The sequence below is a fragment of the Pleurodeles waltl genome, chromosome 6 (assembly GCF_031143425.1).
Source record: "Pleurodeles waltl isolate 20211129_DDA chromosome 6, aPleWal1.hap1.20221129, whole genome shotgun sequence".
Lineage (NCBI taxonomy): Eukaryota > Metazoa > Chordata > Amphibia > Caudata > Salamandridae > Pleurodeles > Pleurodeles waltl.
In genome coordinates, this window is record NC_090445.1 from 617,907,472 (window position 1) to 617,920,938 (window position 13,467).

The window sequence follows — 13,467 nt, forward strand, 5'->3', positions numbered from 1 at the left end:
ACCTGTGCCTGCCTGCAGTGACCAGAAAAGAGGAGCAGCGTAGCAGAGCAGGTACGTTTTTATTCTTTTATTTTATTTTTTATTTAATATTTCTGCTCCCCCGTCCACCCTCCACTCGCCGCCTCGCCACTTTAATGTGCAGCAAGCCACGACAGCAACTAATATTCTCTGAAGCAATCAAAAGAGAACACAAGAAACTCTTGCCAATCAATGGTGTGCAAAATATAGTGGTGATGACCTTACACACATTCATGAAGAATTAAAGGATATTAAGGGCCTGATTCAGAGTTCGGTGAATGGGGTTACTTCATCACAAACATGACGGATATCCTGTCTGCTGTATTACAATTCCATTACAGATATCCGTCCCATTTGAGATGGAACAACCCATCCCGCCAAACTCTAAATTAGGGCCCCAAGTCCTCTATTAACGCACTGGAAAATTTGACTGTGGAAATGTCTAAAATCTGACATGCCTGTATTTCAGTCTCAACTTGGTAAGTCTGAGAAACGATTGGAGACCCTATAAGCTCAAAACTGTGGGTTGAAACTGTGGAATATACAAAAGAAGGTCAAAGACCTGGAAGATAGAAGCAGGAGGGATAATGTTTGTCTGCATGGAGATCCTGAGAGTAAAGAAAAGGAAGATACAATACGTTTCTTATCCTTCTTACTTCAGCAACTCCTTAATTACGAGTTCAGACCACTGCTAGAATTGAGGTTGGTGTATCTGCTCCATCCAAAATGGAATGACACAAAAGACTCTCCTAGGCCAATCATGATGCACTTCTTTTACTACCAGAAGTCACACCTTGTTACACAGACTGCTAAAAGACAATCCATTCTTTTACAAAGATCACAAGATCTAATTAGTTGCAGACTTTTCCTATAAAGTCAGCCTCACTTGGAGGAGAGTTTTAGTTCCATGTCCTTTGTTCATGCAATGATAACTCAGATAAGGCTTTCTAGACCCAACTACGATGCTAGTAATGATAAACAGCAGACTTAAGGAGCTTTCTGACCAACAGGAACTTGAGTTTCTTGAAAGTTTCCTTGAAAACCTGAACCAGTTCTCAATAAATGTATTCTTCTGTTACTGACGACCTACGCCACCAGTCAGCTATCCTTTCTGTGATTCCTAATATGGATGGGGGATCACCCATCTACAGTCACCATGGTAACAATACTTTCAGCATGAGACCACAGCTCACAATTGCCTCCTGTGATAGAAAGGCATAAATCCAGATCACTCCTCAAATTGTAACAATTATTTGGAACATCAGACACAGTTCAGAAACCAACAGTAATGTTTACTTGCACCAGCAATTACCCAGGGTGCTCACACTACAGTTGTGGGGGAAAACAACCCCTAAAATGTTTGAGTGATTTGAACACTCCTAGTTTGGTTATTAGGTCCTATGCCTTTATGTTACAGAGAACCTATGCATCAGAATGTTTGCCTCCTCAATCTGCCCCTCAGACTTCATCTGATCTCCTGTTCTGTAGGCTGTCCTCTGCTCATCCCAGCAGTGGTTCCATTCTATGCCTAGGGATAAATCTCTTATAATTACGCCCATGAATATCTAAGGTTTGACAAATTTTATCAAACAAAAAATGATTAGGGTTTCTAGCCTCTGATAAACCAGGTGTTACTCTCTTACAGAAGACACAAGAATCTTAGTCAGAGTATGAAAAAGTCAAACAATAGTGGGTAGGGAAGGTAATCTCCTGCTTTTGTTCTAAATTTGGGACAGAAATTCCTGCCACTGGACCACAGCATTACAGGGAAATTAGGGTGGCCATCTTCTCGTAAAGAGACTATCAGTCAAGATATAGGTGACATGGCTGAATGCTATGCACAGATTTGTGCCTGCCAAGCTGCTGCTACAGGGTCACTCTCTTACAGTAAGCTAAATCTAGGGGTGCGCAGAACTCACACAGTTTCACTCTGTCGAATTCTGCAGAGTTACATGAAAACTCTGAGAGATTCCACGGAGTTCTACATATAGGCCGAATTAGGCATGTTGCACTGCTCATGCTGTTTAGTGCTGGGAGTTTATTCTGCTCTGAAAATTCATCATGGACGGCACCAGGTAGCATGTCAGAGGGGGCTGCTTCTCAAGTTGATTTTGCTGCTGCTTGAGCTGATTTTATACTAGAGTAGCAGCTTTCTGACACTGAACATTTGCGACAATCCATGACCGCCAGCATTGTTATATCTCACTAGGTGCCCTCCTAGTGACCAAAATTTGGATTAAAAGACGTAAAATCTAGCGGACGCATGCCAATTTACCTTTGGTGAACTGCACATGAGAAAAAACTCTGTCATGGGGCAGTTGGCAAAATTTGGCCAGAACTCAGGCGGAGCGGAATTTATCGCCCACCAGTAGCTAAATCTATGCCCCTTTATGATAGAAAATCAATCTTTTTCTGAGGACCATATAATCCTGGTAGAATTTCAACAACAGCAGTTAGTTATAGGTGAGTTTGGGACCTGGCACCTGATCTGATACTGGTCAATAACAAGAGAGGTCCACTCAAGGATTGCCTGCCATATCACTGTATTCAAATTCCTTAAGACTCTTATATCCAATGGATAAGGACTATACATTTTTACCTTGCACCCACAGCACAGAAATAAAAATAGACTATTTTCTCATGCACACATTAGATTCTGACTCCATCAATAGCTGTGAATTAGGAGTTGGCAGGATTTATGGTCATGCCACAATCTAATTATTCTGGACCTAAAAAACAAGGCAAATATTTGAATATAAGTTGCCAATGAGAAGAAGTTAGTAAAATTATTTAAGAAATATCTGGAACAAATTGTCATTCTGCTCCCTCTTCACAGGTTCTGCAGGCAGCTGGAAATCATGCTTGAGAGATGTAATGATTAGAGACTCCACCACAATGCATAAGCAATTGACAGAAAGGAAATCGGTTCTGGAAAAAAGATGTACAGTGACTTCAGGATTCGTGTCACAGAACACAAGATACTGGTTTACTACAACAGCTTGTCTCCAGAAAATATGAACTGAACACCATTACACCTTGCAAGTAAAAAATGCCTTACCCAGCATTAAATTAAGATAATTCGAATATTGTGAAAAATGGGCGTCTGTTGGCAATACAGCTAAAGAGTGTGGCTTAATCATTTTTATGTATATCTTTATATCCATGACTAGCTGACAAAACATTTTTGTTGGCCAGGTAGCAAGCATTTTAGACCGGGGGTTGACTTGCTAAATTTGCATTCAATTTTAAATTTTTACTAAATTCCTATCATTGATCATGCTACTTGTCTCCCTACAGCCACATAAAAAGACTGAATGGATTCCTGGTTGTTGTACAAGCATGTCACACAACAAAGTGATTCTAAGGCATGATATCATGTAAATACACTAAGAGTGTGACTACTACAGTACCATTGCCTTTAGGCTGTAACCATAGAAGAAGACATTGCCAGAAAAGAAAAGCGATAGTAATTGACTTTTAAGTTTTAGAATCTAAGTGGTATTACCATCTTCTGTCTCCCAATTTCCCAATCCTCCTGTGACTGTATCATTATTGCTGCATTCGTCTGCCTGAAAAAATAGAAAGGAGAGTTGAACCTCAGCATCTCATGGTTCACATCCTACATCACAATATACTTAGGAGCATGGTGTTGCAATAAAGAACTTTCTCTAGCATACCCTTCAAACTTACCACAAAGCCAGCATCTGCATTTAATACCTGAGTGATGAGTTTGACTTCCCCTCAAACCATCCTGCCTCATATTAGGTTGGCTTAGCAGAGCAGTTGTCAGACCTTGTGTGATCAACAGAAAAGGAACTGTCTAGCTGATGATGATGATGAAACCGGTCCCAGGATGCTAATTTCCAGTCAAAGGAGGACCTGGCCCGGCAGTTCAGGCTGGACTGTTCCCATGAGGAGAAGAGTCAACTCTGAATTACATATGGCTGAGTCCAAACTAGGCTGCATGGTTGCCAAAAAATAATGGATTGGGGTGCGGCCTGAGCAATTGCCAGTTGCTGAGATTAATTGAAGCATTCCACCCCATCACCTTGTGATTTTTGCATCTGGATCTTAGGCATTTCTTAAGGACCAACAGGTTAATCCATACCCTACACATGATTGGGAGTCAAACTGTATGAAAGGAACATGTCTAAACAATGTACGTCGTCCATACCTGCTGAAGTACCAGACAGATGGGTTCAAGCTCTGTTGGAGTATCAATTATGCCCTTTATATCCAGGCAGAGATCAGTGCCTGCAGAAATATGTGGTCCCAAGCAGTGTTTTACCCATGAACTAGCCTCCTCTACCACCCCACTTAAATTAACTTGGTACCCAAAGACAAGTTTCACCCTCCTAGCACACCACCCTACACTCATCACACCCTCATTTGCACTCATCATTGCGGGAAAAAACAAATCAGAAGATCTCCGAGAAAGAGCCCCTTGCTGGGCCCATTGGGCATTGCAGTACCGGGCCAAAGAGGAGCAGCCCAATGATGAAGCATGGCACCCATTTGGGTGTGTGAGGGCTACCACTTTTGATCACTCAGATCCTCTGATGTGGTGGATCAGCCCCTTTCCTGGTTCTGACCAATAGCTTGACATTTTCTAAAGAAACAGCATCCTTTTAATGTATAGTTAAGGTAATTTAGGAGCACAGGTGCTGAACCTTCATCAGTTCCTAGTCCCTCTTTTTAATTGAATGTATTTTGTTATTTCAGATCTCACAGATTACCATTGTAGGCAGGGATATTTTTGATAGTTAACCCCTTTTATACTCCCTTGGAGTATAAGACCTAGACTGTAGTAATACTTGCTAAATTCTTGTAAGAAGGCCTGACAAGATTAGTTGTCTGTCAGGAACTTGCAATCAAAACAATTAAAAACTACATACATAAATAATTTTACACATGTATAGAGGGACATTGGGTCCACACACTTCTGCCAATGGCCTGTATAAGTATCACCCACAACCTTCTTCGATCCAGGACAGGGTGCTGAATGGGCCAATAGATAAGCCCACTTTAGCCAATGCTAGGGCTCATTGTCTCAACAAGGCTGGCTAGAATGCGGTCCACTGCAGATGAAATGAGTGGCAACCTAACATCTCATTAGCACTGGTTAAGGAGCTGTAGTAAAATAAGATAAAAAGAGAAGTAAAAATAAATTTAAGGTGACCTATAAAAGGAGAAAATGGAAAACTGCCATTCTGGCGGATGAGCCCTAGCATTGCAGTGGGCCGCATTCTAGTCAGCCTCTGTCTCTTTACAAGGCTGTCACCATGGAATGGTATTTATTATCTATAGTGTATCTTTGTTTTACTATTCCTAGACGGCGACAGGCAACACATTGGTTCTGAATGAGGCAGTCATGCTGGACAGGGGCGTAATGAAACTTGAGGGGGCCCCCTGCAAAGTACATGCAGGGGGCCCCTTCCAAGCTCACTCAGGAGCTTTCAGGCAAGGGTACTGTGCGGAGGGGGGCCCCCTGGAGCTCCACCCCTCTCCCACACCGCAGGGGCTCAGGGGGGCCCTTGTTAAGGTACTGATGCAGGAGCTTTAAAATTATCTCTATGTAACTCAATAAAAATTAATTCATTTTTTAAAATAAGGTCTAGTTACTGGTCTTTTAAAGAGAGAACTCAGTGGAGGGTGACAAAATACAATTGCCATTCTACACAGTTACAATACTCCATTCATGTTTAAATGCATGATTATACACAAGAAAATGTCAGAGTCTATCCTGCATAAGGTACAATTGCGAATTTATTGAAAAAAGGAAGGAGAGATTGAAGAAGGCAGTAAAAAAAAAAAAAAGATGAAAACATTTAATCAACGCAAGAAAGCACAAATCAGCACAGGAGTGCAAAGCTGCTCACAATAGTTTCCTTTTTTACTTACATTTCAATACTCTAGAACTCTGCGAAGTTATTTAATAACAGTACATACATTTTTTTATTATCTTTCTTATAAGAAAATAAAACGCCCCGGCTACAGACTCAGCTAGCTACACCCTTTGCTTTTAGTTTTAATCGGTTTCCAAAATTCTCCCCATTTTTTGTCTGGCCTTAAGACCAGCTTCAGGTTTCCAAAAAAGAAACATAACAAAAATGCATAAACATATATTGGTTTTCAGGCAATACTCTTGCTATTGATCTACTCAAATGTCACTCAAATTATTCTTTCTTCCAACACAGCACAAGCTGTAGATCAATAGGTGAGCCCACTTCAGCCATTGGATACTTTCATTTTCAGTAACTGTACTTTTCCCTTTCACATGTACACTTCCACAAACAAACAAAAAAATAGTTCCCCAAGAGTGAAGAAGTTAAGGCACTTGTATCTACCAGTGATTGCCACTGCCTATGTTTGGTAATGGATAGTAGGGTGTCATCAACTACTTTCAGAACATTTAGGACTTTTACTAAAAGTGGTCATCATAAATAAGCTCTGACATATTGCTTTATCCTATAGAAAAGGATTTCCAGATTGAAGCTACACTTCCTAATATTTATGAATGACCTTTCAAGCAAATGTATGTGGTCCTGGAGGGACACATAGTGACAACTAGAAGTAGTATAGCATTGTGAAAAACTTCAGACTTTTCCATCTAACTCGAGGAACATCTAGTTACTTAAAAAAGATCTATGTATATCTGAATTAAAAAATTACCTTTTCTTTTATATCTATTGATTACTTAACTGACATTGATGCTCTATAGCAAAACAAAGTACAGTGGATAAGAACAAAAGAAAATCAACAAAAAGCAACTGGATTTTACTGGCACGCATCTATACTGACACCTAAAAATAGTTTCTTAAGAACAAGGTTGAAGGGGCATACCAGTTGTTGATAGTATATATTAGTACTGCAGGCTCATCCGCAGATAGTTTGCCTTCCACCTTCATTTTTTGCTGATCTTATATTTGTTGCCCGTGGGTCTCTGTGAACTTTACTACTGCTAACCAGTGCAAACGTGTTTGTGCTCTCTCTATATATCCAACTATCATATTTATTTTACTTATAACTCCATAGTAAAGTGGTAATATGTGGATCCAGAGCCTATATATTAAATGCTACTAGTGGGCCTGCAGCCCTGATATTGCCTCCCAGTTAAGTAGCTTTTTAACCATGCCTCAGGCTTGCCACTGTAGGCTCTGTGCGCAGTTTTAAACTGCAATTTGGACTAGGCAAAATAAATGTTTTCCCAGGTCCAAGTCTTCCTTTTTTTATACGCATATGTCACTCCTGGGGTGGGCCCTGGACAGCCCAGTGGCCAAGGTGAAGTCTATTTAAAAAGTTGGACATGCATCTTTGAGCCTTTACATGTTGTGATAGTGGAAAAACTCCTACATTATTTTTTCCTCTTCTGCAAGGCCTGCCTCGTCCACAGGATAACATTGGGGTTCCCTTATTACATTTAATAAACTGCAATTTCCAAATAAAAACAGGTAATCAGTTCATGTTAGGTGTCTTCGAAAATGTAATGAAAAATCATATTTTAAGGTAAAGTTGGACTTTAAATTGCAATTTGAAAATGCAACTTTCAGAAAGTTGGCACTTTCCTGCCTTAGCCATATGGTGCTTGCAGCCTGTCTCGGTGTCACAACCTGGGGGTAGCCACACACAAGAGACAGATTAGGTGTGGATGGATGGGCCATCACTGGCAGAATGAGAGAAGCGAAACTGAGCACAGCATTACTTACACTTGAATAGGCTGGGTCCTGCATCTACAAAAAGGTCTGCATACCCCTGCAGTTGGCCAGGAGCCAGGACAGGGGAGGGAGTACTGCAAAAGGAAACCTCTAGAAGTTCCTCCCACTTGAAAGGAAGGATAAGTTATAAATATTGGACCTCAAACACCAACCCTTCAGTAGACCTCTGGACATGTGGAGACTCTGCTAGGAAGAAAAACTGTTGTGCTGCTGAAAGGACTGACACTCTGCTGGACTAGTACCCTGCTGGACTACTGCCTTTCTGGACTGCTTCCTAGCTGGACTGCTGCCGTGCTGCTCCTCCTGCTTGAGTCAGAGAGATTAGGCCTTTGGGCCTGCACCCAAACCTAGGATTCTGATAGCAGCTTCAAGGGGTAGTCTGCTGGCCTCCTGTTCGGGGCCACAGGGACATAATAGGCTCATAATCACTTGACCAGCACCAAGATCTAGCTGGAGCAAGCCGCTGACCCCCAGGTGGTGCTGTTCCTGGACCCTTAGTTTGGCCTTAGGGAGGCTGAATTTAAGTTTTTAGGGGCTTCATAACTGCAAACAGGTTAGTTGGTTCCAAAAACTTGTCACTCGCACAATCCCGCCAAAGAAAAGTTCCATCAGACCGACTACACTACAGCATTGACCACTCGTGGAGTGCACCATAGCAAAGCGTCGGCCCACCTGTTTGTGAAGCCAACAGGATCTTTGCACTGCAGCGATGCCAGTCTGCAACTGCCATCCGGGGTGCTTCTCTGCTCCTCACGGCCACTGGCCTCTTTTTGCTGGACTGAAGAGGTAGCTTTTCAATTGGATTAACCTGGCCCCTGCATCCGACTCATGCTCCATAGTGGTCAGCCTGACCTTGTGACTTTCTCCTAGTCTTGCACAACCAGATAAAGCTTGCATCAGTCTATACCACAACAATGTACACCATGACACTGTATGCCATGATACTCTACAATATTGTATTGTATTGTAATAGTATTTATATAGCGTTTACTACCCCTGACGAGGCGTTGAAGCGATTTCAGCGAGTAGCACGCTACTCCGGAACCCAAAAGGAATTAGCGGTGGATTAGTATAGGGAAATAGGAGTATAGTTTTAGTATTATTATGAGTTAATTTGAGCCGTGGATATGTGAGTTTGTTAGTTGGATTGACTGGAGTAATGGAGGGACAGAGGAGGGAAGAATACAGAAGTGTTAATTAGGAGTTTATTGTAATAGGATGAGGCTTGGGACGAGTAAAGGGGGATGGAGGAGGGAAGAGTCTGTGGAAAGGGTTAGGGAGATCATAGTAGCAGGAGGGGATTTGGATGAGTCAGAGGTGAGATAAATGAGGGAGAATTTAGTCAGGTTGTTTGGGAAATCATGGTAGTAAACTGAGGTTTGGATGAGTTACAAGTGGAAGAGAAGGGACGAGCTTAGGCAGTGTTATTTAGGAGATGAAAGTAGTAGAATGGGTTTGGGATGAGTCAGAGTGGGGATGGAGGATAGATTGATAAAGACATGACATGGTGATGGGTAGACAAAGTAAAGCTTACAAGAGAGTAAAACTTTAATATATATTTTTTTTATATATACATTTTATCATTATTTTGACTTATTTATCATTTTAATTTTATAGATTTTTTAATCTAATTTTTCTCTAGCACAGTAGGACTAGAGTAATACATAAATAGATATGTAAATACATAGTAAGGGAATATATGTTCAAGGAATATAATAATGGGTGTAATATGGGAAGAAAAGCAGTATTGTATAAACACAGACATAAGATTTGTAATATTTGGAGTTAATTAATAAGTGTACTTTTCAAACACTTATTTATCTTTACTCAATTTTTGAATAGCCAAATTCTTATGATAATAAAACATTTGACCAGGGTGCTATGAAGCCCTGACTTTTGTAGCTGGTTTTGGAGCACTCCTGTGGCCTTCACAGGGTTGGTGTCATTATTTATATTCTCCAGGATGAAGTAAACTTGTTGGCCTAAGAGGAGTTCTCCAGTAAAGGGGAAGCCAATGAGGTGCTGCTGCATGTCAGGCAGGAAATGGGACACACTGAGCCAAGCAGAACAGTGTGGTAGGATGCTGGTGTTCGTATTGTAGGAGCAATACCAATGGCGTCGAGGGGACACCTGAATTTAGAATGGGAGATGTTCTTGTCCAAGTGGACAACTTCTTTCTCTCACTTTCAGTAAGCCTCGGGAATATGCTTTGCAATCTTCTCCATTTCCTAAAGCTCTGTTTATCACAACTGGAGAGCAGGACAAGGAGCTATTGATTTTCCATTTAATGGGAGCCCCTAAGGTGCCCACTCACCAGCAGCATCAATCTTCTTACCTTTTTGAGTGGAGCGGTATCCCCTGTAGCCTGAACGAGTGCCCTTTTATGTGCCGTCTAGACAACAAAGGAACCAGATGCAGCAGGACTGATAAAGAAGATGGGATCTTATGGAGCAGCTCTGAATGTTTTATCCACACTGGGTGCAATAGCTCGTGCCTTGACCTGGTCTCGGACATTCTCAGGGGAGCTTTTGGCATGCGTTTAAGCATTAGCGGGAATTGCACAGATCATTTGTCTTGCTGAGTCTCAATAAGGAAGTCGCCCTCCTCCACATAACATTTGAGTTTCTGGTGGCTGCCCGGCCATCAGATGACCACGTGGTATGAGGAGGAATCCTTGCGGGCAGAAAGCGGACAGGATATCTCTCAAGATCGTTTGTCTGGATGGCCCATGTTCTAGTCATGCCAAGGACTGCCCTCCATCTATTGTGACCATCAGCTCATGGTAAGGGTTAGTTGTGCTGTCAAGGGGTCTTGGCCGGACTCTGTATGAATGGAATGGGCCGGTGATGGGGCTTAAAGAGGTGGGGGTGTTCTGGACATCTTTCACATTTACCTCATCAAGGGTGAGACAGCATTTTTGATGTCTGGTTTGCCTGATAGAGGAGGCCATGCATCAACATGCCCAGAGACTGGGTGGCTGCAAACACTCATCTGCCATACATCAGGCTGGTTGCCATTGCCTGAGCTGTGCTCAAGGCTGGCTTCGATATCAATTTCAGGGTCGATCTCTGTTCTGACAGGTGCATCAGGCTTTCAGGCTCAGGGTCTTGGTTTCAAGGCTCTATCTCGAGAATCTCTTAACATGCCTTTCGGACTCGGGACCTTCAGGAACAGAGAGCAGTGCTGACTGTCACTGCCTCTTCAAAAGTATTTCCAGAGTCAAGGCATGGAGCTTTCAGGGCTAATCCTTGCTTCCTATGCCTCTGTATCACACCCCACTATGACACTCTACTGCACTGAATGGAACTCAACAATACCTTAATACACTCTATGCCACTGTGCAACACTCTACTACTCTCTATGCCCCTACCCTCCATGCTACAACACTCCACTCTATGCCACTGTACAATACTCTACTCCACTCAATGCCACTCTATGACACGCTACAACTCTCCATGCAACTCTTTATACACTACTCCACCCCACTTTCCTGCACCCTGCTCTATCACACACTACATCACTTAATTCTAAAATATTTTACTCTACAACACTCTATACCACTCCACTCTAACACACTAAACTCTACAACACTACTCCACTCTATACCCCTACATTCTATGTCAATGTACTACACTGTGTGATAATCTACCACTCCACTCCTCTCTGACACATCACTTCACTGTAGAACACAGCAATCCACTATACAACACTCTCATCCACTCCACTCGACAATACTCCAATCTATGAACCTCTTCTCCACTGTATATCACTCCACACAACTGTACTGCACTCTATGTCACTCTGCGCCACTCCACTCTAACACTCCATTTCACTCTTTTCCACTCCACTCTAGAAGACTCAATTCTACTGTATGCCCCTCCACTCTGACACTCTACTCCACTCTATGACACCCCACTCCAATGTATGACACTTCACTGTGCTCTACCACACACCGCTTTACTGTACTCCAACTGTACTCCACTAAAGAAAACTCTACTCAAGTGCATAGTCTTCTACTTTATGCCACTCTACTCCACTCCACTGTACGACAAGCTACTCCACAACATTAAAATGTTCAACATTCTGCTCCACTCTACTGTATGAGACTCCATTCAAGAACACGTCACTGTATGTCACTGCACAACACATTATTCCCCTCTGTGCTACTCCACTCTACAAGACTGTAGTTGATGACACTCCATGACTCTCCACTCCATGAGACTACAATCAATGACACTCCACTGTATGACACTCCATTCTATGCTGCTCCATTGTATTCTACGACACACAAATCCTCTCTATGGCACTGCACGCCCCTTTTCTCTGCCTCTCTACTCTACACCACTCACTCTATGCCCCTCCACTCTACTACACTCATGGCACTGTACTTAAATATGACACTTTACCAAACTCCCTCTATGACATGGCATGCTTCTTGACTCCACTGTACTCAATGACAAACTTCTCTACTCCACACCACTCCACTGTAAAACAGTATACAACATAACACACCACTCTGTAGCACCCGACTCCAATCTACTTCACGAGATGCCACTCCACTCTATGCCACTGCACTTACAACACTCCACTCTATGCACCCCAAAGCCTATGTCAATCTACTCCACTATATGACATGCCACTCTATGACACTCCACTCTACTGTAAACATGCCACACTAATCTGTGACTCTATTCTTTACAACATACTGCTCCACTGTATACTCCTACACACTATGCTTCTCTGCTCCCCTGTACAACAGGATACAAGATGGTACTCCACTCCACAAAATGCCACTCCACAGTATGATACCCTACTCCACTCCACAACACTACACTATACAACATGCCATTACACAGTATGCCACGGTACTCTACACCCCTCTACTCTAAGACACCCTACACGATGCCACTCTATGACATACTACTCCACTGTATTCTACAACATACCACTGTACATCACTCCACTCTACCACACTTAACAACATCCTGCAACACACCACTTTACTTTATGACATGCCACTCCACTCAACACTTTACTCCACTCTATCCTACACCACTCTATTGTACTCCACTCCATGATAGTCCACTGTGCGACATTCTTCTCCACTGTGCTCTACCACACTCCACCTAACACTCCACTAGACGACACTCCTTTCTACGATTTGAAACACAATTTGATCAAAAATGAAAAAACATAGAACATCAATAAATAAACCAAAGGTTAAAGCTTAGTTATAGTTAGGAAAACTTTATTTATTATTTCTATACAAACCAAACTTGAAGTACACAAATTCTAAAGTTATACTTCTATCTTAAATGTATAATTTACATACCACCTACAAATTAGTGTTGTCAACCTGATAGCCACAATACATTAACTATAACTCGCCACTCTACCATGCTCAGTGTTCTTACAAATGGTGTCATTTGAGATATGTTGTTATGAATGGTATGATTTTACATGGTATAAGTGATGTGATATGAAAGGGTATAAGCCGTGCATTGTAAATGCATACGTTTTAGTTAATGTAGTGTGCCTAGTGAAAGGCACGGAGGCAATGAGTGGTAGGGGGTTGGCTTTTAGTATGGTAAAGAAAATATTGCTTTATAATTAAAAAACAAACCTAGAAATTCACTTTTAAAAAACAAAGGTTAAAGTGACAACATATTTCGGTGAAAATGGTTGTTACAACATGCCGTTTCTAAACATACAAAACCACAGAGATTCACTTATT

The 13,467-nt window shown here is 41.9% G+C and overlaps 1 protein-coding gene across 5 annotated transcripts in view; it reads right to left on the reverse strand.

Annotated features, from left to right (window-relative positions):
- The window catches only part of LOC138300066 (receptor-type tyrosine-protein phosphatase V-like), a 573,371-nt gene that overhangs the window by 367,870 nt on the left and 192,034 nt on the right, over positions 1-13,467 (reverse strand). For all 5 annotated transcript variants that reach the window (XM_069238934.1, XM_069238932.1, XM_069238933.1 and 2 more), the window contains one exon: positions 3,524-3,587. In XM_069238934.1, coding sequence (XP_069095035.1) covers positions 3,524-3,587 — 64 coding nt within the window. The remainder of the gene's footprint in view (positions 1-3,523; positions 3,588-13,467) is intronic.